The sequence below is a fragment of the Bombyx mori genome, chromosome 22 (assembly GCF_030269925.1).
Source record: "Bombyx mori chromosome 22, ASM3026992v2".
NCBI lineage: Eukaryota > Metazoa > Arthropoda > Insecta > Lepidoptera > Bombycidae > Bombyx > Bombyx mori.
In genome coordinates, this window is record NC_085128.1 from 2811680 (window position 1) to 2836450 (window position 24771).

The following is a 24771-nucleotide window of genomic DNA, read 5'->3' on the forward strand; positions in this document are numbered from 1 at the left end:
AATTTCGTATCACCCCTTAGGGTCGGATAAGCCATGATATAATCTATACTGATATATAAATCTAAAGTGGTTTTTACAGATGTTCCGTTATAATTACTGAACCATGCATCCGAGCGAGTACGGCTAGTCAAACTATAAAAGGTCATTAAACAAAATAAAATAAAAAATACAATCACGGTTAAAATGTGTCACAGTAATCACATATTTTAAATAAATCGAATGTGGCAATGTGGAATCGAAGTAACAAGTATCGCTCGAAGATCGCTCCGAGGTTATAACCTTATAATTATAAAGAGCTTTTAAAATTTTAAAGTGTTAATTTTTAAATTACGTGCTCGAAGACTTACAACATATCTAGAAGTGAAAGGCTATTTGGTTTAAGCGACATTTTTTAAACTTTACAGTAGAACCATTTAAAGTTTAAAATTTGAATAAAAAACATAAAACAAAAAACTTCCTCAGTTATTTGAACTTTAAACTTAAAGTTCAATTAAAAATATCGAGCTGTTAATACTACTTAATACCAAATATGACGAATCTTTTATTATTAGGCATATTAAGCGAAATGTCTCTTTCACCCCTCGATATAGTAAAATGTACGTCACTAAAAACACCAAATGTTAAGCAATTTGTTTTTTGTTAGTCCCATGTACGGATATTTGAATTTTACCATCAATACCGCCATGAGCTATGGAGTACAAATCAAAAATAGTTTTAATTTCATAACGATGTTGAAATGGTACGTCCTTACATCTGCCCATAGTATAAACAGTTTTGTTTTGTATAAGTTTAAACACTTACTCGAATTTTGAAATACCATTTATAGAGCAAGGAGTTTTTATTCATAAAACTGTATTGGGAATTGGGGAAGGTGGAAACTGTCGCGATGCCTCTACGAATCAGTTTTGAGAATTTAGCAGCATTAGCTACATTTTGAAGCCCAAATAAAAAGAATTGTCACACAATCATCTTATTTCAGCCAGTTATTATATCAAATAACTCGGAAATATTCTCGTTTCCCGCATAAATCTGCAATATCCGCTTGCGAAATAATTTTATTTCCGGGACGTAGTGTTGTTCTCATTCAGTGTTGTACTAGCTACTAACACTTTCTGCGACGTTTGATACATTGTCAGTAGTGGGGAAAAACGTTTTATTATTTTTATAACTTGCATAATTCTCGTTTATTCAAAAAATCGATTAAAAATGAAAGATGTGGTGTCGTGGGACTCCAGGTAGGAACGAAGTTCCTTCGGCTAATGTAGAATCGACACAATTTGCAAATAGAGAGAGAAGGGATGAGAGAACGAAAAGAAAGAGGGAGAAAGAGAAAGGTATTATACACTACTCGCTTGTGTATGCGACTGTCGCGCCTGCGCACGTCTAATATAACGGTTTTATTCCACGCACTTTTTTCCACGGATTTTTTCTTACGGTTTTACTATCACATTTTTTTCAGTTCGGTCGCGCAGCAAAATCCCTATCCCCTCCAAGCCTGCCGTAAGGAACTTCGTTCCAAAAATAGAGATAGACCATACATTTGATTAGGCATTGATACTCTATTACAATAATACTTTATTGATCTCTATGGTACAGCTTTTAACCCATAGATACAACCCACTGAGTTGCTCGCGGGATCTTCTCAGTGGGTCGCGTTTCCGATCCGGTGGTAGATTCTGCGAAGCACTACCGGCTTGAGCCCCATGAGCTCACCTAAACGTCAATGAGAATCTGAAATAGCCTCTCAAGATAGTATAGATAGCATAGGTAGGGAAAATAAAGGTATAGTTTACTTTTTTACTAGTTTGTAATATTTTATCCACAAGTAATATTCGTAATCATTAGCGCATAATTTTCAACCGCAACCGAGGCAAAACCGAGCCGCTTCCATTACTCCGCGAGTATTTTACTAATTATTACCCTGCGTATATTCTATCTATGACATAGATATCGCAGAGAGCCTGGAACATAATGGCACCTTTGTTCTTGTCATTTAGATTGACAGTTCCAGACTTATATTACATTAATGTTTTATATAAATCATGAATCAATAACAATCATCATAATATCATAGTATCATCGTAATATATCCAATCGTAGTGACCTTAGCATACAACCATTTACGTTAGGGCTGTCACATACTTAGAATCTTTAAACTATTAACAAAAAAATAGCTATGTAACACTTTTATTGGTAAATTAGAGTAAAACAAATCATTGTGGTTCTTTTTCTCCATCTGATAGGTCTTTAATATTCCACAATTGAAAACAATCTCGCATTTTTCTGTAACGCACGTAAATTCTCAAATACACTAACAAATTAATGGCGGTAGAGTCTTGTGAGCCCATCACTACCCCGCCTATTTTTGCCGCGAAGCAGTAATGCGTTACGGTTTGAAGGGTGGGGCAGCCGTTGTTCTATAGAATCGAACCATAGGGTTCATGTCTCAAGGTGGGTGGCGGCATTTACTTTGTTAAAGTCTATGGGCTCCGGTAACCACTTAACGCCAGGTTCAGTGTTCACCATGGTCGTGAGCTAGTTCATCTGTCTATGTTTTCATTTTTTGTTTTCATTTTTCATTATTATTATTATTATTTTGTAATTGTATTTTTTTACTTGTTTTTTCGTTTACTGCAAATATTGTTACTTATTTAAAAAAAGAAGAAAATATTTGAGAAAAAAACAAAAAAAAAGCCCGCTGAGTTTGTTTCGCCGGTTCTTCTCAGGACTGGGGCTTTGTTTGGAACTGGTGGTAGAGTTAACATTGTTATTTATATTTTGACATTCAACAAGTGTCTTATACTGAAATCTAAGTTGAAATAAATGCTTTTGAATTTGAATTTGAATAAGGAATAAAACAAATACGCGCCAACTTTTTCATCTCGACGTATCACAGACTTTACTTTCGTAGCTGCTTTTCTCTATTGCGTGAAAGGCTAGTACTATACCATAAACCACAACATGTTATATTCTGTAAACAGATCCGATACATCACGACCGAGGCCAATCGAATTCAATGAAAATTATAATTATAAATACTGATGACATTTTGCATTTAATGATATATTTAATTGACCAATAAATAAATAAACCTCGAAAATTATTTAAGTAGTTATCCCGCCTTAATTAGCCCACTTTTTCTGACCTCTGCACAAAGACAATGCCATAGTTCATGGCTTGTCAATTATAACAGTTACGTCATTCTCAAAATACATTCTGTCAGACAGAAATGCAATGGAAGATATTGACGGCCGATTTATAAGAATGATCTAGTTGAATACAAAATAATGTTTAGTGAGCTTTTCAATTTGTTTGTTGATTTACATAAAACAATTCTAATATAGAAATCATTGTGGCGGTAATATTTTTAAATTAGTATTAGTAAAAAAATATTTTTAAATAATGTGAAAACTAATCAAAGTAACGTCGCCTTATTATATAGGAAACTTTATTGTATAGGAAATCAAACTAACAAGTAAGGGGCATTGCTGTATAAGGTGTAGTAGGGAACAGCTGGCGTTGCTAACCTCGGCTGCGTTCGCCACGATTTGACCCTGATCACGACGACCAAATCAATCTGCGCTCTGATTGACAGTTGATACATTTTTTTTAATAAATTTTACTGGCTTGGAAACAAAGTCTTTTAAGCCAAATCAGTATTTCTGTTTCTTCATCACTACATTTCACGTTATCTAGAACAGTTGATACATTGAATACTCGTCCACAGATTAACTATACACATAGACGCACCCCACAGCTTGTATCAACAAAAACTAGGTAATATACGCGATGACGTAACGATCAATTTAAAATCACTAGCTACTTATTGAAATGATTCATTAAGTGGACTAATGCTTTTTTTATGACCGTGTTACAATTAAATTAGCTCTAATGAAGAATGCTATTCGGATCTCATTTTTAGATGACAACGTGTTTGTTTCAACCAACTCAATGGGGTTTTCAATATGATTCTAACAGTACAGTCGGGCCTTAAATGCAATTGAGACACATTAATGTCTCAAAGTAGCGGTTTTCATGATGGGTCACATCTCAGTTGTTGTTGGGTTAAATACAGAAAGAATTGCAATAGGAAATAGAATTGTAATAGCAACACGAACCACGACACGACAAATCTCCAAAAAAAATTTGGCATTTGAATAAAAAAATCGAATCTTATTCTTATCTAGTATTATCTTCAATACTGGTGGCAGGCCCTCTTGTGAGTCCGCGCAGGTAGATACCACCACCCTGCCTATTTCTACCGTGAAGCAGTAGTGCGTTTCTGTTGGAAGAGTGGGGCAACCGTCGTAACTATACTTGAGACCTTAGAACTCATATCTCAAGGTAGGTGGCGCATTTACGTTGTAGATGTCTATGGGCTTCAGTAACCACTTAACACCAGGTGGGCTGTGAGCTCGTCCACCCATCTAAACAATAAACTTGATGTATATATAGTTAGTATAGTAATTTGTTTACTACTTATAATAAACTCGGATTGAAAAATAACATCCTTATGAAACATTTTTTCTAATCATGGATATAAAATAAAACATACAATACTTGTGTATGGCCACTGAAATTAAACAGCATGAAAACTCCAATCATAGAAACTTCATTTCCTTATCAGATTTACGACACGTGCCACAAGCACTAGCGTATAACGCACGTGCCTGATAGCGATTTAATACGGAATAAAAAATAATGTAAATAGTAATACCGTTGCTAATCAATCACGAGAAAGAATATTTAATAAGTTAGTTTTCATGAAAATTACATAAATTTTTCAATGAAATTTTCGTAGGTACTCTTGTTCTTTGTGAAGTCTATCAATACCGAATACATTTAAATCTAAAGGTGAAAGGCTATTTGGTTTAAGTGATATTTCTCTTAATACACGACATTTATATTTGTAATGTAATTATGAATGAAACTTGGTGCGTTTTATTTGGTATTAGCATCAACAATTTGAGGTTTTTAATTGAACTTAAATTAAGTTTACTCAATGGAGTAACCATATACAAAAAAAAACTTCACAAGTTTTTTTTATTTAGATATTTTTTCCAAAATTTAATCTTATAAATGGCTCTTCTATAATGTAATAAAAATGTCGCTTAAACCAAATATCCTTTGACCTCTCGAAATGATGTTAATTCAGCAATCAAAGTAAACGAAATAAAAACGTGACACGTATTAAGAAAATCAACAGATTGGCGAAATTCGATATAAAAATTATCTTCTAACATTTAAAAGGAATTATTTTCATTTTAACTTCGCATGCAAAGCATTACCGTGAAGGTTTATTATCCAAGTGAAATTGAAGTCGGCCATAAGATTTATTCACATTCGGCTCGCTTGTAATGCCGAATGGTAATGAGACTATTCCGAACAAATTGTCACATAAAACTGTATTTACTTGATACTAAACGATTACTGCGTTTCTAAACGATTTACGTTCGCGTTTAGAATATTATTTAATGGTCTGCCGTCTATTCCGTTTTTTTTTTTATTTACCTTGTAGGCAGACGAGCATACACCTGATGGTGAGTGGTTACCGTCGCCCATGGACTTCAGCAATGCCAGGGGCAGAGCCAAGCCGCTGCCTACCGCTTAATACTCTCCACAAACCTCGTTTGAAGAAGGACATGTCATAGCGCTCGGGAAACACCGTGGAGGGGAGCTCATTCCATAGCCGGATGGTAAGATCTCTGGATCCGTAAGTCAATCTTTCGTTTCTGTACTACAATTGTAGGTACATAGGAAAAGTGAAAACATGCAATTTATGAATTAATACAAATACAATTAATTATGGAACGAAATTAAATTACAATGTGTACATTAATAGGAGTTTACTGTGGGCCATTTGCAAAACGAAGAAACCACTCAATTTTAGATAAATTATAGGTGGTATTTGTCGAACTGTAGGCAAATACATTAATACCTTATTAGTTTTAGGCAAACGTGACGTCCGCAGTTCGGTGTTGCAAGGTACGCGGCAAAAATCAACAAAATCAATGTAAAAAAAAAGTAAAACTAAATCGTGGATAAAAAATAGGGAATATGAAACGTTAACGCAAAAATAAAATAGTAACTCTAAATCAAATATTACATTATACTTTATTCTCGTACAGTTATTCTAAAAGTGTTATCCTAATATGTCGATGCCGATTTAAAACAAGGAGCATCCTTGATGGAGTTGTTCACACTTATCGGACGGTGCGGGCAGGTATAGGTAGGTAGAAAAGTTTGTAGTTCAATGTTCAGCCCACGCGGTCGCCGCTGACGTCATTCCTTATAGCCGGCCTTCGACTGTTTGCCTGAATCATTGAATGTTTGAAACACTGGCCGTACGTAATTGAAAATTCTAAACATATCCATAATTTTGTATTTAGAAATTTTTTGTATGGGAAGCTATATTCGAAATTTTGTAAGGACAGAATTGATCGCAGACAATGACACAAATATTCAAAACTGTGCCCTATATACATTTGACTTTCACTAGCTCTGTTGATTACCGTGGCCAATAAAATAAGACATTTTATTTTCAGTCATAATAATAGTAAATTTCATCAAATGTAACATTAACATGTTTACAGTTATTATTGACACCAACAGTGTGTTACTAAGTAAAGATCTATGTTTGCAGTCTGTACAAAACTTTCTTTAGAGCACCTGTTTTTACACTCAAATGCAATATTTCGTAGACTATCACGAAATTTCGAAGAGTTGAGCGAAAATCGATTTTAAATTTTTATCGTTTTTACTTTTGTGATTTTTTTTTGGCACTTGCCGATAATTCGGATGTACAGCAACAAATTTCTAAACTCGATACTTCGTTATTACACATTACATTACGCGCTAGTATGTTAGTACAAGGAAAGACTAAGCTAAGCTAAAAAGATAAGCTTAATATCTAAATAAATAAAAATGTCTTACGATTTTCTCTCGATGTTTCGAAACAACTTCTTTGAAACAATTAACTTAACGACTCTACTGGTGATAAGTCTCACTGAATATTTAAAATTACGCATAATTACTGACGGTAGGCTGAAAAGTAGCCACGCATGGGTAGGTAATTTCCAAGACATTATTGTTATGAATGTCGGGTTCAAAATACAAACGCAATATTACCAAAACTTCCTCGAAATACTTCGAAGAATACTTCCTCGAAAATATACTACTACCTATAAACAACTATACTATACTAACTAACCTACTATAAACATATGGAATTGCCAATAGATACATTGGAAAATATTAATTCGTGACAATTTACGATCACCTTTTCAATGCTATCGCAAGCTACAGCTTTCACAAGACCGGGCATGTTGGATCTCCATTTACGTTTATGGCCTATGGAAAGCGCAATTTCCCCTTGAGATATGCTTATTAAACCTTAACCTACAGCGCCGCTGAATATCAAGGGTTATCGAAGATTCATTAACACTTTAAGTAATTTAAGCCACAAAACACTATTTTAAGCAATTTTTTTATAAATAAGTAACGTCAGCTGTCAAACATATAAAATACACTAAATATTTTAGGCTGTCAGGATAAGCTAGTTACCTAATGGATTTTTATTGAACTACTTTTGCAAGGCATTTCATGATTGTTTAAAGGTTTCGGTGACGTTCCAATATTCTTCGGAAAAATCTGAGGCCTTAACTGACTGTCCTATATATCAATGAACATTTCTGGTCTAACAAAAAACACACCGTATGTAGCTGTTGCTGTTTGGAGCATACATGTATTTGTTGAAACTGGTCCTTAAATAAAACATTGATTGCTTCTGAGTCTGAGTACCTCTTAGTTTCTATCTATAAATATTAATTACCCGTAGTTATAGGCGGTACAGTTTTAACTAAGCCTCGCGTGTAGGTGAACTGCTTCATTTGCAATGTCGGTGTTGCCACACAAGGAGCTTTGCAGGCAAAAGGTCCGTATGTCAAACAAATGGCAAATGGAAATTTACCTTTCTATTACTCACTGATTTTCAAATAACGAACCATATAATGTTTTTTTTTTTATCATATAACTTTAAGGTGTCAGGAATCCACAATTATACAATCTATCCGTCACAATCGGAAGCACTACTTCTTTATGTTTTTTTTTTTTACTAAATTTATGTAGTGTAAAATAAAAATAAAAATTTCTATTCTCAACACTCAATTCGACATAACAGTCTTAAAACAAAACACGCCTAGATCGAAACGTTAAAGTTCGTAGACCTTTCAGAATAAGATACATTCGTACGTTCAGAGCGATCCGTGCATAGTAGTGTAGTTCAACATAGATATTAAACTCCAGTCACGACATTCTGTTATTATGTATAGTTCGGATGTCGGAAACACGCGAACGGTAAACTAGTGTGATGGATTTTGCTCAGTTTTCTCATGAGGGATTCGACGAATGTAGAGTGAAAAAGAAATAGACATGTTTTTTTCCTGAAATCAAATGTAGTGCGTGAGGTGATATTAAAGCGCTCAAATTAGAAAAATGTTAAAAGAAAACACGCTTAGAAATGAAAGTTATTTATATTAACGTAATTAATTCCAAATATTTTTTTTATTGCTTGGATTGGTGGACGAGCTGACAGCCCACTTGGTATTAAGTGGTTACTGGAGCCCATAGACATCTACAACGTAAATGCGCCACCCATCTTGAGACAAAAGTTCTAAGATCTTAGTATAGTTACAGCGGCTGCCCCACCCTTCAAACCGAAACGCATTACTGCTTCACGGCAGAAATAGACAGGGCGGTGGTACCTACCCGCGCGGACTCACAAGAGGTCCTACCACCAGTAAAGGTTCAATTCTAATAAATATCCTTTGTCTTCACTTTAATTACAGCTCAATTGGTTTTGTAAACGTTATGTAAATACACGCATAAAGATGCGTGTATACGAAACTATCAAATTTAAAGCTTAAATCGGATGATAAACTTTTTCCATTTAAAGTTTCGTTTCAATAAGAAAACGAAAGCTGATTGCGATTGCGATTCGCAACTTTTGCTAAAAGCTCCGAAGCAAGCGACATAAGTTTTACAATTTGCTGTATATTTGAGATACGGAAGCAAAAGTAAAATGATATATGACTAAGATTTACAAATGTACAGACATTGGATTTAATTGAAAGAAGAAGTCACAAGTAAAAACAAGTTTTTTATATATTGTTTTTCAACGATAAGATGTTGTTTTGTTTTGATAGAATTTATAGAGTAAGCGCTGAGTCTCCAATATAAAGAGGCGGCAGGTGGACAATTCTTTTTGCTCCTACCTATACGTTGGTAGCCTAAGGGGCTATTCTAGCTAGACTGTGACTGGTAGGTGAGCTCACGGGGCTCAACCTGAGATAATGTTGGTCCTAGCAACAGCAGTGCTTCGCAGAATTTACCGCTGGATCGCAATCCTGACCCACTGAGAAGATCCGGCGAGAAACTCAGTTGGTAAAATGGACAGAGATTCAGAACGAAACCGCCGGCTTGTTCTGTTGCTCTGAGGGTTGCTTTTACAAATGTAAATTATTGTGAAGTAATTGTGTTTTAAACGACATTATTGACTTTATTACAATAAACCCACTCAGTGGGCTGTGTCTATGGGTCACTCGTCGAGCAAGCGACGGGTTCGACGAGAACGATGACTGGGGAAAAGGCTTCGAAACAGTCACTAAACAAAACAAATACGATGAAATAGAAGTAGTCTGTATGCGAACATGTAAGTAAATAAATAAATGCACATTACAACTTGGATGCAACTAGCTTACCATGAGGCATAAGGTACAAAACACACCATCGAATTTGGATTCGATTCACGATATTCATACAACGAAATTCGAGAAACATTTTATAGGTTTATTGAACATTTTGTACTTAAAACATTTCGCGATAAAACTACGAGTGCATCAATAAAGTTGAAAACCGCGTCGTTGAAAAGAACGTTGAGCGAAACGAAACAACGAAATAAGAAAAACGTTGTAAAATGCAGTCCGTATCAGCCACGTTGCGTGCATCGCTCAAATATAACCCCCTGTAACCCATGTAAGTTGTCAAGGACGGAATAATCAAGCATGCAACCTCTGACATGAATTCTTACGAATACGTCCCTACATCGATTACGTACAAACTCCTACAAAAGATATAAATTTACACACTACAAACATTGTTGAGATTTAAAACCAGTCTGACCGATTCTATTAACGAAAATGATATTTTTTTTTTATGTAAAATGTATTATGTGGACTGAATAAAAAAGGTGACAAAATCCTTACTGTTTCCGATTCTGCCTTAAATTAAAATACGAAACCGCTTCGAAGCGAAGTAGTATATTAAAATAATTTTGATAATTGAAATTTATCTATTGAATTGCTCTTCGTTAGTCTCGCTAAAACTCGAGAACGGCTGAACCGATTTGGCTAATTTTAGTCTTGAATTTTTTGTGGAAGTCCAGAGAAGGTTTAAAAGATAGATAAATATGAAAATGCTCGGAATTAAATAAAAATAACAATTTTGTTTCGCCTTTGATGTGTCCCCCGTCGGACCGATTCCTTTTGTTTGTTTTAATTTTATTTTATACAAAAGTTTAGGTTTTTTATTTATCGATTGAGGCACTACGAAGTCTTTCGGGTCCGCTAATAAATGAATAAAAACTCAGCCAAGACGTTAGAATACGATGATGATACATACCTAAATAAGCATTTAAGAATATAGTAGTTGCTAGTTGTATAGTAATTAATTAACAACACAACATATAAAAATATTGATTGAACCAAAAATAGACAATCTTGAATTTAATTTGTTTCCAAATTATAATTTATGACTATTAATTATTGTGTTCGATTTATATATTGAGCATAATGACAGGTTGTTACAAAATAGACATATTTTATGAAGATTTACATCCACCGTATGAGTAACGGTGTGTTTACGAAAATTGTTAATTTTAAAGCTAAATAGTCTTCGTTCGGAAAAAGGTGAATTAAAACCAACAAGCAACAGATGGACTGTGATTTTTACTCTTGAATATTTCTTTGCGAAACTCGATTGCCCTCAACTACAAGAGGCACCACAAATTGCTTTTCAAAAACTCGATTCATAAATGGTAAGGTTTGTACCGTTCCGCATCCGTTTCCGGTCGTAAAAACGTCGCTTTCACAATGTTTTCATGTAGTTTTATTGCGAGACCTTGCCGGAAGATCGCTGAACTTGAAATCGCGAGGTCGACTGGAAACGATAAACTACAAATTGAACATTATACAAATGAACTTGCCCCACGCGAAAGCAATTTAAAAAAAAAAAAAACCTCAACTTAAATTTTTAGTTATATCCCTATAATTTCGCTAAAGTACCTAATAGGTAAGCACACGTATTCTATCAAACTAATATGATTTAGCTCGAGATACCAGAATCACAGGACGTCACGTATTTTCTGACTAACGAAATGTGGCCAATTGAATAGTGTTAGTATGTACTAGGACCGCATGCCTATCTGATAGCTCGCTCAGCAAATTTCTAGGTATCAATCAGGTAATCAAGGTACATAAAAACATTACTTACCTCACGTAAATTCTCCAAGCTGATTTTTGCGTATATTTTAGACAATATCGTTAAAAATAAGTCGTTATCGTTAACGAAATGTTGTTAAATTCATTGAAGTGATTGTATGTTAGGGGCATAAACAAAAAATGTTACTCCTTAATTTATATTTGCAGAAGTAATTATAGATGATATTAAAAAGGTCTTTATGCTTGGTTTCAGGAACCAAGAAGATGGAGTACAAGACCAGGCAGTGGCACGAGAAGTGCTTCTGCTGCGTTGTCTGCAAGAACCCGATCGGCACGAAGAGCTTCATCCCGCGCGAGCAAGAGATCTACTGCGCCGGCTGCTACGAGGACAAGTTCGCCACCCGCTGCGTCAAGTGTAACAAGGTACCTACACAGTACATTAACTTCTTTTCTCCTCCTTGGGTCGTTTCCGCACTGCTGAGGGTCGTGACCATTGTACTACGACATAATTTTACTCCTTGTAATGTCCCGCCAGCGCCTCCGACCATTGGCCGCTTTAACTAACTAACTTCTTTTATCTATTTGATTCTAACTTCTTTTATCTATTCGATTTTATTAAAAAAACAGTCATTATGTAGGTATCTAGAAGCGCCAACCCTCCTATACAAAATTGAAGTTTAAAATATATGGAACACACAAATATTGCTTGTTTTACTACTGACAAGAGACGGACAAGAGAACGCCTACGAATTTTAGATTTTTTTCCTACCTATTCTAGTAACCTTGAGGGGTTATACTAGATTCATAGAAGTAGTAGGTGAGCTCATGGGGCTGAAACCTGACGACGTTGCTAAAACTAGCCCTAGCAAAAGCAGTGCTTCGCAGAATCTACCACCAGATAAAAAACGCGACCCACTGAGAAGATCCAGCGTGAAACTCGGTGGGCTTGTCTGTGGGTTACTTTGCTCGTCGAACTCTTCGTCGCAAGCGACGGGTTCGGCGAGGACGATGACCGGTGCTTGAGGTAACTAAAAGCACCGTTAGTCGATCGGAAGGATCTAAAATGACGTGTGTAGAGCGTTGTCGACTCTTTACCATTCGGTTCGCAGGATCGGGAGGATTTTAGTAAAGAGGTTTCCTAATATGCGAATTCTTACTCCGGTCATCGGTACATCCGGTCATAAATTAACCCCCAGATACAGCCCACTGAGTTTCTTGCCGGATCTTCTCAGTGGGTCGCGTTTCCGATCCGGTGGTAGATTCTACGAAGCACGGCTCTTCCTAGGGTTCGTGTTAGCAACGTCGTCAGGGTTACTAGTTAAGGTTACGCTGATATAACCTCTCAGGGCACTCAGCTAGAGTTATGGTGCCCCTATGACGAGACATCATAGGGGCACCATAACTTTATTTATGCGTTTAGAATACCTAGAGAGTGTAACTCTGATTTTAATTTCCAGATAATCACACAAGGCGGCGTGACGTACAAGAACGAGCCATGGCACCGCGAGTGCTTCACGTGCACGAACTGCAACACGTCGCTCGCCGGCCAGCGGTTCACTTCGCGCGACGAGAAGCCCTACTGCGCCGAGTGCTTCGGGGAACTGTTCGCCAAGCGCTGCACTTCTTGCACCAAGCCCATCACAGGTATGACGAACTGGCACTCCAAAAAAAAAAAAAAAACAGGTAGTAGCGAAGTTCCTTATTATAAAAATATTAATTTTAAGTTCTATTCGAGGTATAAAGAAAATAAAACGTGCGAACTTATTGTGGTACACTTCATTCACGGTTGTTTGCATGAGTTGCGCAAACGAACGCTCTGAGATCGTGGTCAATGAATGATAAAAAAATATGTTATTTTTTGTACGTTATTAGATACTTAAGTCGTACACTGTGTGCATTACTAATAAAAATCTTACGTTACAAACGTTTTTTCCCGGTTAGGGTACCCCTCCGCATCGTCCCATAACTTCGTTCCAAAAACAACTAAATTAGAACGGTCCAAATGAAATGTGACGTTTCCAGGTATCGGCGGCACCCGCTTCATCTCGTTCGAAGACAGACACTGGCACAACGACTGCTTCATCTGCGCGCAGTGCAAGACCTCGCTCGTCGGCAAGGGCTTCATCACCGACGGACAGGACATCATCTGTCCCGAGTGCGCCAAGCAGAAGCTCATGTAAATACACCTGTCTCGCTTCAACGCTTCCGCTCTCGCATCGCTCCATCCCTCACACGCAATACAATTTATATATGACAAATGTTTTTGTGATGTGCAGCGAACATACCATACTACCGGTAGTCGCTAACGCCCGAGACTGGTGCGCGTTCAGAAAGCAGGACACCTCGAGCGAAAAGATTTACGACATCACTGACAAATTTAACTTTCGCAAGGGCAGGGCCAACGTTAGTACGGTGCCCAAATAACGATATTTTTTTTATTTAATAAAAGTAAAAAATACACGAAAAATCACAAAAAAATAATTAATTAAAGTGAATGCACAAAATTGATTTAATTTGCTTTTCTATTGAATTTATTATCTATATAATATATTTATATAGACTGTTATCACTCAGATATTGATACTAATAGTCGAATTTAATACGTATAATCTGTATTTATTTTATGTATGTATCGATGTGCTAACCGCCACGTTATTTCGCTTTGGCTGTTGTATTTAGTCCTAGATCTATATTGCGGCGCTGGATTCACACGATGCCTTAATAACATATCTAAGTCAATTTTGAAATTATTATGTTTTAATATAATTCGTACCACCTTAATAAATGTGAATGTTGTGCCTCTAAATCTTGCCTTCCTTTCTATCAATTCGAAAAACGAAGTGACAGAAAAGGACATTCGATTTTAACAACATTGTAATGTAAGAAGGCATCTTGGCTGGTGTTGCCAGATCTAAATTTTATTGTTCATCATTTATAATCGAACTTAGTAAGAAGTGCTTGTCATATTGTAACATAGTGTGTAAGGAATATATTGACAAAGTATTAATATACTTGTTATATTTTAAGTATTTATTTATATACGGGAGTACGCACTTTTTATTCGAAGAGACGCCGATGGTGTTGCTGTGTCACATGTTATTTAAAAAATGAGATTTTAGATGTAATGTTGCCATATACGCCATCGGAAGGTCGCCATCTAACACAGTAATTGTAAGTGACATTTAGTTTTACTAATAAAATTAAAAAATATAATATTTTTGTTCTCGAATAAGTAATAAACTTGTTACGATATAATTGAATGTTATCAATATTTTTACAATGTTAAATAATATTTATTAGGGTGTAGAATCTTACAATAAGTGAGTAACATCTGTGTTAAAGAATATCACTAGCTGGATTGAGTCAACAACTAAAATGTTTGGGGAACACTTTATAAAGGTTACTTAATAAGGTTTTAAATTATTCGAAATGTTGAACTATTAATTTATAATGATAACTGCTTACATGTGTGATCTGATCTAATTAAATACTTGTATCTACCCATAGATTGTAAACTGTGAAACTGAAATAAATTATCAAAAATAAAACATTGTTTTTTATTTATCACCTTCATTTACAGCAACCTCCAATTTACATTGCAATATAAGTTAATATTTAAAAAGCTATTCTTAACCAAAAAGAATACAGTAACTATTTCATTGTATCCTTCATAAATACAAAACAGGCATTTTGTGCTTTTGCATTGAACTTAGTATCTAGAAGATAGTTAGGAAATAGCACAGGTCTGGCTAAGACCAGACTCTTACTTGACCATAGAGAGAAACATACAATTATGTGCGTATTGTATTATTTTCAAAGTTGCATAAAACATTTTTTAATACATTAATAAATAGTCACTTACTCTACAATAGGAATATGTTTTTTTTATTATCTTTAATAGGTTAAAACTATAATATTCATTGGTATCATTTAACATTGAATTTTCAAGGATACATCTTACTAAGAATACGACGAATAAGACGATAATTTCGAAATTTAATCGCAAGCATACATTTCTCATTAAAAACACATTTTAGAACAAGTTCAGGTGCTTCTCGGCATTAGTATTATTTTTGGTCTGTCTAGACCTCGAATTCGTCTTCGTATCAATCAGTTCCGAAGTACTTCTGTCCGAAATGATTTGGGGCCACAGGATGCAGCTCCGAAGTTAATATTTTCATTTTGGGTACGTGATCGACTACAGCTTGTACCGCTGCCGGTGTGCAGAATAAATTCGATAAAATGATTCTTTCTTCTTTGACTCCGTGTTGCTTTAATACATTTACAGCCTGTAATTTAAAATTTGTTGAAATTTGAGGATTATATTATATAAATTTGATACAAGTCATAGGCCTTGCATGTGGAAACTGGCCTGTTGCCACTTAGCCAATTGACACCACTGTCAATACAGCACATAAACATCACAACCATGAGACATAAAATTAAAGTTTCAGTTATCTTGTATAGTGGCTCTTAGATGCCACAGAGCATGAAGTATAATCGCTCCACAGCAGACACAAGCAAAACAACCATGTACGTCCATGTGCACAATACTACTACCAGAAAACTTTCTTTTTTTTATTGCTTTGAATGGTGGACGAGCTCACAGCCCACCTGGAGTTAAGTGGTTACTGGAGCCCATAGACATCTACAACGTAAATGCGCCACCCACCTTGAGGTATAAGTTCTAAGGTCTCAAGTATAGTTACAGCGGCTGGCCCACCCTTCAAACCGAAACGCATTACTGTTTCACAGCAGAAATAGGCAGGGTGGTGGTACCTACCGGCGTGGACTCACAAGACGTCCTAACACTAATTAAAAAGAAGAAAGAAGTTAAAGAAGTTTCAGTTATCTTGTATAGTAGCTCTTAGATGCTGCAGACCATAAAGTATAATCACTCCGCAGCATACACAAGCAAAACAACCATGTATGTTCATGTGTACAATACTACCACCAGAAAAATAACTTTTATTACATTATTATAAAAAATACAATCACACCCATATATTATGTAATGTATAAATATACTGTAAATTCAACCATTAATAAGATTCCAACTGTACTGAATTGGATGTGCCTCTTGATTTGCAAACCAGGATTTTTTTACATCCTATTCCTACATTTGAAAGGAGAAAACAAAGAAGGAATCCTATAAAGAAATTTGATACTTTAGCAATAAGTGTGCTTCAAATGCCCCTCTGGGGTAAATTTGTATAGTAATCAAAATGCCTTTTTCTTTTACAATTGTGCTGAAATTAATTTACTTATCTAGAACAAAACTTAGTGCTATTATACTACAAAAGCTACTATAAACTAGAAAATTATGCAAAAACAAGAACTTTCTAATTACGTAGTTGATGTGTTAACAACCTCACAGCCTGCTTGGTGTTAAGTGGTTATTGGAACTCAGAGATGTTGCATCATACACTCTCACACACATTCATCTTGAAACATGAGGTGTTAACCTCAGTTATATTGTACAGTTGTCTCACAGTTAAAATTGACATACATCACTGTTTCATAGCAAAAACTCCAGGTTTACCATACTTCTTTTTTCTTCTCAGTCAGACACTCTTGTCAGAATGGTTGTGGTTGCGTTGATGCTGTATGTGATATTCTCTGTCTTACTCATCATTGCAACTCTCATGAGATTAATAATGTAGTAGGTTCCCATTACTTTCTACATCGCGGTACTATGGCCTCAGTGACTATAGTAATCCAAGAGTGAATCGGTTCAGAATATATGGCTCTTTCGTTTCACTTTGGTACTGATGGCTACCACTGCCCTCCACCAGGTTCCAGGTTTTACGCCCCTGTGGCTTGCCTCTTCTGCTGGTTAGTCCGTGAGTATGAGAGACATGAGTATTCCCACACCCAAAAGCTCAAGCTAAGTAAAGCTTACAATACTAAAGTCACTAAATAAATTTAATAACCTGTTTAACTGTATTTCCTGTAGACATTATTGGGTACATGAGCAACACCTGTCGTCTTGCAATGTCTTCTGGAAACTTCGCATATACAACATGAGCTTCATGTGTGTCAGTATCACTTTCTACTAAGATTTTACCAATCCGAATAGATCTACAACAGTCTCTAAGGCCCTGAAACATAATTAATGATGTTGCAAATTATTACAGCATAAAATGATAGAATTCGTAATATTCCAGAACTATGAAAAATTTAACTCAAATCCTCAAGCTAAAGTTCCGTTGCAGTATTCAATTACTTAAGACATAATAACAGTAGGGTGATACAGCCACCCATCAAATATTTGAGACTTTGACGAAAATTTCCAAAGGATCCAAAACTAATAGGTAACTCTCGGCAAACTTAGGTTGTTCCACCATAATGGAGAAGATGAACTGCAATATTAATTCACCTGTTCCATTGCTTCTCCTGAACGCACAATAGACACACCACAGTTCCCAGCTCCATATTTAAGTCCTTTATATATTGCTCCAGTAGGAGTAACAACCTCACACTCAGTATAAGGTAATTTGTTCAAACTCTCTTCTATTACCAGACGAATGAGACGATCCGCATAGAACTTGAAATCACTACGACTTGTGTTCCTGAAATTAAACAAAATGGAGAAATTATTTTAAGCAATAGCAAGACTGTTTATAGATTTTTCAGGTTGATTGATACATTGTGTGCGTAATATCATGTATCTTATGTGTTTAATGGTAGAAAGGGTTCTTATTTTTGCTGCTCATTCAAAAAAAAAAAAAAAACTGCAACCTCAAAATACAGCAGATGGCATTTCTTTATTTAAATTCTGATATAATTTTTTTTTTTTATTCACGATTTTATAAACCATACCAAACCATATGATGGCCAGTTGAATGACACGAAACTTAACCTCACTCACTTGTCCCGTAGTATGGTTTGTAATTCTTTTATGTTATCATTAGATGGCAAAAGAGTCAGACTGTCCCCGAACTGTTCTTTAACATCATCTGCGTCCCACTGCCTGATGTCTTGATCAATTATTTCCATTTTAATCCAAAACAATTTGTTGTTTTATTTTAAACCACGACTAAATCATAAAAATGAAATGTATGACTAGCTGTCAATGTCAATTACTATACTGTCAAGTGTCTCTCAGTACGACAGTAGCAAAGGCATTGCGTTTTAAGCCCAACAGAGACAAAATTCAAATATAATAGATTTATAGACAGATATACACTGAATGTGGCATATGTTACGGGTATTTGCAGTAATGGTGAATAGTTAAAGTAGGAATTGCTTGTACCCAACACATTTTACTCAAGTGTCAAACGATTAAAAAAAACAGCAAAACAAGATTAGGCCGTACCTAATAGCAATTTTATGTAATAAATATGAAGTCGTCGTGGCTTAAAGGATAACACGTGTTCGAATCCCACTGGTAGGTACCAATTATTTCTAATGAAATACGTACTTAACAAATATGTTCACGATTGACTTCCACGGTGAAGGAACAACATCGTGTAATAAAAATCAAATTCTCAAAATTATAATTTGCATAATTACTGGTGATAGAACTTGTTTTACCGTAGTAGTAGGTACCGCCAGGCAGGATTGCCGATTTCAGCCGTAAAGCAGTAATGCGTTTCAGTTCGAACGGTAGAGCAGCCGTTGTAACTATACTTCGAACTTATATCTCAAGGTGAGTGGCGGCGGCATTAACGTTGTAGATGTCTATGTGTCCGATGAACTACTTAACACCAGGTGGGCGGTAAGCTCGTCCATATATCAAAGCAATTTATTTTTTCTGGTAGATAAGGTCGAAGCGAAGAGCAGTAATTTATTTTCAATAAGCTCTCAACCTAAATTGAGTCCGGCGGGTCATTTTTTTTTTTCGTAACACTACGTGCGCTATATGGCACTTTATTAACGTATATCTTAATTGCTATTTACTCCCGGTACATACATAATGCAGATGTTACTAAATGGACGTAGGTATTTTTAAATCCTTCCCTTTTTTTAAATGTCAACCAATCATTAAAAAGCAAAGAATTTGTGTAGTTAAATTAAATTAAATGTTATCTCCAACACAGTTACAAATGGTGGTAGGTATTTAAATAACCAAAGTCCCACATGGACTATCATCAATCATGGTAGCTAGTGGAATTTCATAGAATCAAATTTAATGCATATATTTCTTCATCTCGAAAGGTTTCATTCAAATTCAACCTTAAAATAATAATGAGTAGAGTATTAAGAAATAGTATAATAATACAGTATAGTTAGTGTTTATAAATAAAACAAGAAAAAATGACACATTAACGCTTTATTTGCCCAGAAAACAAAATCAATTGTTGCTAAAATAATTCACAAATTTTAACGTCATTTACTAGTAGAATGCACAGGTGTTCCCCTAAAATCATGCATTGAAATCACATATCTCATAAAAAATATATTTGATCATTCTCACTGTTCTAATTAAACTCTTGAATTGTGAACCTCCAAACCTCTATTTTAATTAATGCAGCGTATCACAATGAACGTGCTGTAAATGCAGGTTGAAATTTTAAGTAGCACTGTCTATGTGTAAGTACCGCTATGAAAAGTTTTATTTTAAAATATAATCTTTGAAATGCAGCATTGTAATAGTCGCTTACTAAAGTAAGCAACTGCACCTATTATCATTATTGAAAGGACTTTTTCTATACGAATAATATGTAAGCAATCGTGTTTTTTGTTTCTTGGCATCTTTTCGTTGACAAAATACAGAGAGGCATAGCTCAATTGTTAGCCAACAGAACAATCAAAGATTGTTATACAATCAATACAAAATATTGTTTGAAATAACCTTGAAATGAACATACAAAATAAATTACCCAACAAAATAAGTATTTATTTAATTGAAGCGAAATAAGATTTTTTATAGAACACGGCCGTTACACAATACTTCGTATTATTACAAAAATAAATAAATTAACAATCTCATTCTAAGCATAGAATTATAAGTGCAGATTTACATTAACCCGGTGACTAACCAAAAACGCTAGTAAGGTGTGGTATGTCACTGCACACGTGTAAACAGTGCGTTATTTGTTATTAACGGAGCCAATGTAAATCATCTGTTATTTTACACATTCGATGCTATGACGTAGAAAATTAAATGTATTAGAAAATATGAATACACGATAGACCAAAACAATCAAATAAATATTATTAAAAAACGTCTATCATATTCTAGAATTCTCCACTACAATTCTGATGTTATTACGCGAATCTCCCAATGAATTCTAATGTAAAGCTTTTTGTAGCTAAAATAAGTTTATCCCGTTTTATCTAATGTAAAATCCCATTCCCCAAAAAACTATCTAAATGTCCTTTTTCTAGTGTTCAGTACCAATGAAATTAAAAGCTTTTTTGTTTCTATAATCATTCAAATTTCCGTAACTTGATCCTAAAATCAACATCAGCTTATTTTCACTACATGTACCTGCATTTCTTGATCTACGACTCGGGCTTTCGTTAGTTGCTAAAACTATTAAATAAATCGATTATAGTGCTATCGCATATTCGGTTAGCTACAAATTCGAATAACATAATCGATATTTTTCAATTAACGGTTATGTTTGATTGAATCGATGAAAAGACGTGATTTTAATATGAAATCTGAAATTTGTATTGACAATCGAATATCATCTAGTATTCGATTTAAAATCGATTGAAACGTTTTTAGTAACATTCGTCCAACATGAACTTTTATTATAAAAGGTTTTAGGGGCTATAGGTTAACAGGGGCTTTCCTGATTTTTTTTTTCAAATTTGGCTCCGAGCTAAGTGAATTATTGGCGATGATCTTTAATTTATTGGTATCTATACTCAATGTATTAACCGCCTTATAATCACAGACGGCCCTAGCATGTCTTAGCGGCGATGTTCCGAAGCGTTACGTTGGAAGCTACATGATTTAATTTTATTCGTTCTACATCACTATTCTAGAGCACACTGTACTTACTTTTCATTTCGCACCCCGAAATATTAATTTTATAAAGTAGACTTCTTAAATTATTACTCTTTAATTCAAAGCATTTTGAATAACTGTACATTTTATATTAAATCTGAGACGTGAGGTAATGTAAAGGCGTGTAAATCGATACGATCATTTAAACTTTATCGAGTTTTATATTCTATTCGTTCATAGTATTAAGTTATTTCTAATAAGGAATATCTCTATGATAAATTCCTCTTAATTCTAATATTTTATGACAATAGGCAAGTTGACTGATTTTTTATTGTTTCACGAATACGTAGTCAACAAATATAAGAATGATGCAGCAATACAAAAATTGTAGGTTTACGTTTTAAGTCAGATAGCATCTATGAAAGTGTATAAGTGTGAGGAAATTAAACAAGTCGCTGCATCTCACTTCTAGGGTTATTCCTAAACCTCCCGAGCAGTCTTAATAAATTCCCACCATTTTTTATTGGGACATTATTTAATTACATCTCATTTCGTAAAAGTTAACTCAAATTTGTATGGAGTTGGGACAACGTCCTTAGCGGCAAACGAAAGGAAGCTGTTCATACTCTATACAAATTTGAGTTAACTTTGACGCTATAGAGAATGTTAAAAAATTCGCACTAAGCACACAGCTGACTGACTGCCGAGAGCCATCCGTACTTCTAGCCTTTCACCCGTCGACAAGGATATCGATTCCGATGTTTCGAATAATTCGCGGCCGATGAGTCTCATTAAACTAGTTTTCGTTACATAGACTACGGACTCGTGAAAACCGAAGTAAGACCACTAAACACAAAACACCAGTCAACTAGCCTGTACAACAACGTAGTCTACTTTGAACTTTCCTCTTTTTAATTGCTAATGTTCGTTTCGCTCACTACCCTAACAATGAACGAGCCATATTAGCGCCAACGTTGACTGACACACTAAGCCCGATGTACCTATTAAACAATTTCAATTCGCTAAGTTCTGTTTATCGAAAAATAAATAAATTGAAAAGCTTTTTTTTTTGTTTGTTTGTAAACGGCAAAGTTTCGTTACAACCCTGATATAGCCTGATTTCAAACACCTTCGCACTTATTTACTATATATATACTCTTGTTTCTGTACATGAAAATGTCCTAAAGACACGTTCTGTGGTAAATGCGAGAGCTCTTCGAATTTGCGCTTAAAGGATTCAAAAATAAAACTGCAATTTCATTCGATCGCTTATTCAACTACGAACATACTATATGCGCTTGTTTGACAAGCAATAACAACGCCTATTCATTAATTACAAATAGAAGTACAAAACAAACGGTTTACAATAATTTGAGAAACTACAACAAAATTTTTTTAATCGATCCACAGTGAAGTCAAGATTTTCTTCCAATCAAAATACTAATCCATAAACTTAATTACAATTAATTGTACTTAGTTGATTTTTTGTTTAAGTAATTAATTGTAAACTATCAAAACGGTTCAAATTGCACTTCGGTTCGATAAAACGTAATGAATAAGTTTAAACAGCGCTGTTTAAAATTAAACTTTACAAATAAATTATTTAAAAAAAAACCACTATTTTCTTTACTACGGTTAAGTAGCAAATACAATAACAACAAAGTAATCGGTAGATTATATACAGGTTCATTCTTCCGGCATTGAGTTTTGTGTGTGTGACTATATTACTGTTAATTGCCAAAACAAATCTAAAATATTTTTTTAAATGAATTGTGAATTCGTATAGTATAATAGATAAACAAAAAATTGTCAGTTCCGCTCAAAATCTTATTAATTCGGAAAGCAATATCAAAAATTACGAACGAATACCCTACGATTGGCGAAATGTAGGGTTGTCCAAAACCGACACTTAAACTAACACGTTCGCCGTAAATTCATTAATTCGTGACACACATGCTATCGTGGTTGGCACAGAGACCATATAAAAGCTTGTGGGCCGAGGGCTACAGCTCAAAGCGACAAGCTGCGGATCCGCCGAACTGAACGTAGCAGCATGGAATGTATCTTGCAGACGGCGCCCCCAGGAGCCTTGACTTGACTGAGGTCGATTTATTCAACTGACTTATTAAATGCCTTCATCGAAGCCATTTACTTGTACTTAACTTTATCTTAGTTGTCAAACCAAAATCTGCTATGTGCACTTTTTGACCTTTTCGTATAGTTCACAGCCCTATCTACCGTATAAAGAAACTGTTGTGTCTATAACCTTAATATTTATCTATAGCTTTCATTTGATATAGTTCTTAAAAATTCACCTTCATATAAATTTTTATACGAAAATGTTTTTACTCGTTAATTCAAAAGTTTTTTGCACATAGCAGATTTTGGTTTGACAGCGACGTTACGATGTATTTCTGTTATTCAAAATGACGCTTCAAACTTTATCTTACATTAAATTGTTCGTTTTCAATGTTTTTGGTACTTTTATCGGTTTATCCCGACCCCAATCGAAGCCAAATACCTTAACAACAGCCATAACCTGTACAATAAACTAGCAATCACAACTATAGGCGACTAGTGGGTGGACACGAGTCCGTTCCTCTGTCTCGGGTAGCCGTTGTAATTCTTGATTGACTCGTGTTTTGTCGGACTCGGGGGCTCCACCTTGGCCTTCTTACCTTTCTTCGGCGACAGATACGCTTTGTAGAAGAACTGAGCGAAAAGCACGAAATACGAGAAGTACATCGCCATCGACAGCTTGATGTTTATCTGGCTGATGTGGCACGTGTGCGAGGGAGTGGTCGTCATGTAGTTGTGCGCCCAGATGTTGATCGCGCAGCCGACGATCATCTGGGTCAGTTGGAGGACGGTGATGGTCATGGCGAGGGCTTTCGGCGGGTACCTACCCATACTGACGAGCGCGTAGTACGAGTACATCACGCTGCAAACACATAATAATTTATTTAGTTTTTGTTTATTGCATAGATGTGTGGACGAGCTCACAGTCCACCTGGTGTTAAGTGGTTACTGGAGCCCATAGACATCTACAACGTAAATGCGCCACCCACCTTGAGATATAAGTTCTAAGGGTCTCAAATATAGAAACGCATTACTGCTTCATGGCAGAAATAGGCAGGTTAGGTTAAGTGACTTAATTTGCTAAGTGAGCACGTGTTTGTATTGGAATCTTTAATATACGTGGGTAATATATAAACTTGTTTGTTACCAAAATAAACGAAAATTGTTAAATATTAATTAACGTATATATAAATATGTTAATCTGCAAAGTTTATAGAGGTAGCTGGTTCCAGATGTTCTTTCTACATTTTCGTTTTTCTGAAGTCTTTTACAATGTTTTACAATGAAAAGGGT

General features: G+C 35.2%; 3 protein-coding genes across 22 annotated transcripts in view; 1 reads left to right on the forward strand and 2 right to left on the reverse strand.

Moving 5' to 3' along the window:
- Positions 1 to 15043, forward strand: part of LOC101741761 (four and a half LIM domains protein 2) — a 197722-nt gene extending 182679 nt beyond the window's left edge. For 12 of the 19 annotated variants that reach the window (XM_004924738.5, XM_062674861.1, XM_062674862.1 and 9 more), the window contains 3 exons: positions 11749 to 11918; positions 12953 to 13139; positions 13518 to 15043. In XM_004924738.5, the coding sequence (XP_004924795.2) occupies positions 11749 to 11918; positions 12953 to 13139; positions 13518 to 13675 (515 nt within the window). In that variant the 3' untranslated portion in view covers positions 13676 to 15043. Of the gene's footprint in view, positions 1 to 11748; positions 11919 to 12952 lie in introns of all 19 variants that reach the window. The other 7 variants (XM_062674867.1, XM_062674854.1, XM_062674857.1 and 4 more) reach the window with 1 other exon arrangement.
- On the reverse strand, positions 15029 to 18589 carry LOC101742199 (uracil phosphoribosyltransferase homolog). 2 transcript variants are annotated; one of them, XM_004924741.4, is made up of 4 exons: positions 18367 to 18589; positions 17875 to 18067; positions 17429 to 17596; positions 15029 to 15784 (listed from the first exon to the last, which is right to left on the reverse strand). In XM_004924741.4, the coding sequence occupies exons 1-4, from the start codon at positions 18492 to 18494 to the stop codon at positions 15602 to 15604; spliced, it is 672 nt and encodes a 223-aa protein (XP_004924798.1). In that variant the 5' UTR covers positions 18495 to 18589; the 3' UTR covers positions 15029 to 15601. The 2 variants fall into 2 exon arrangements, with proteins under 2 accessions (XP_004924798.1, XP_012544635.1); XM_012689181.4 differs by having other exon boundaries at positions 18318 to 18582.
- Positions 18590 to 19755: 1166 nt separating this feature from the next.
- The window catches only part of LOC101741480 (elongation of very long chain fatty acids protein 6), a 52138-nt gene continuing 47122 nt past the window's right edge, over positions 19756 to 24771 (reverse strand). The window contains exon 4 of the mRNA XM_004924735.5: positions 19756 to 24340. Within this exon, the coding sequence (XP_004924792.1) occupies positions 23974 to 24340 (367 nt within the window). The 3' untranslated portion in view covers positions 19756 to 23973. The remainder of the gene's footprint in view (positions 24341 to 24771) is intronic.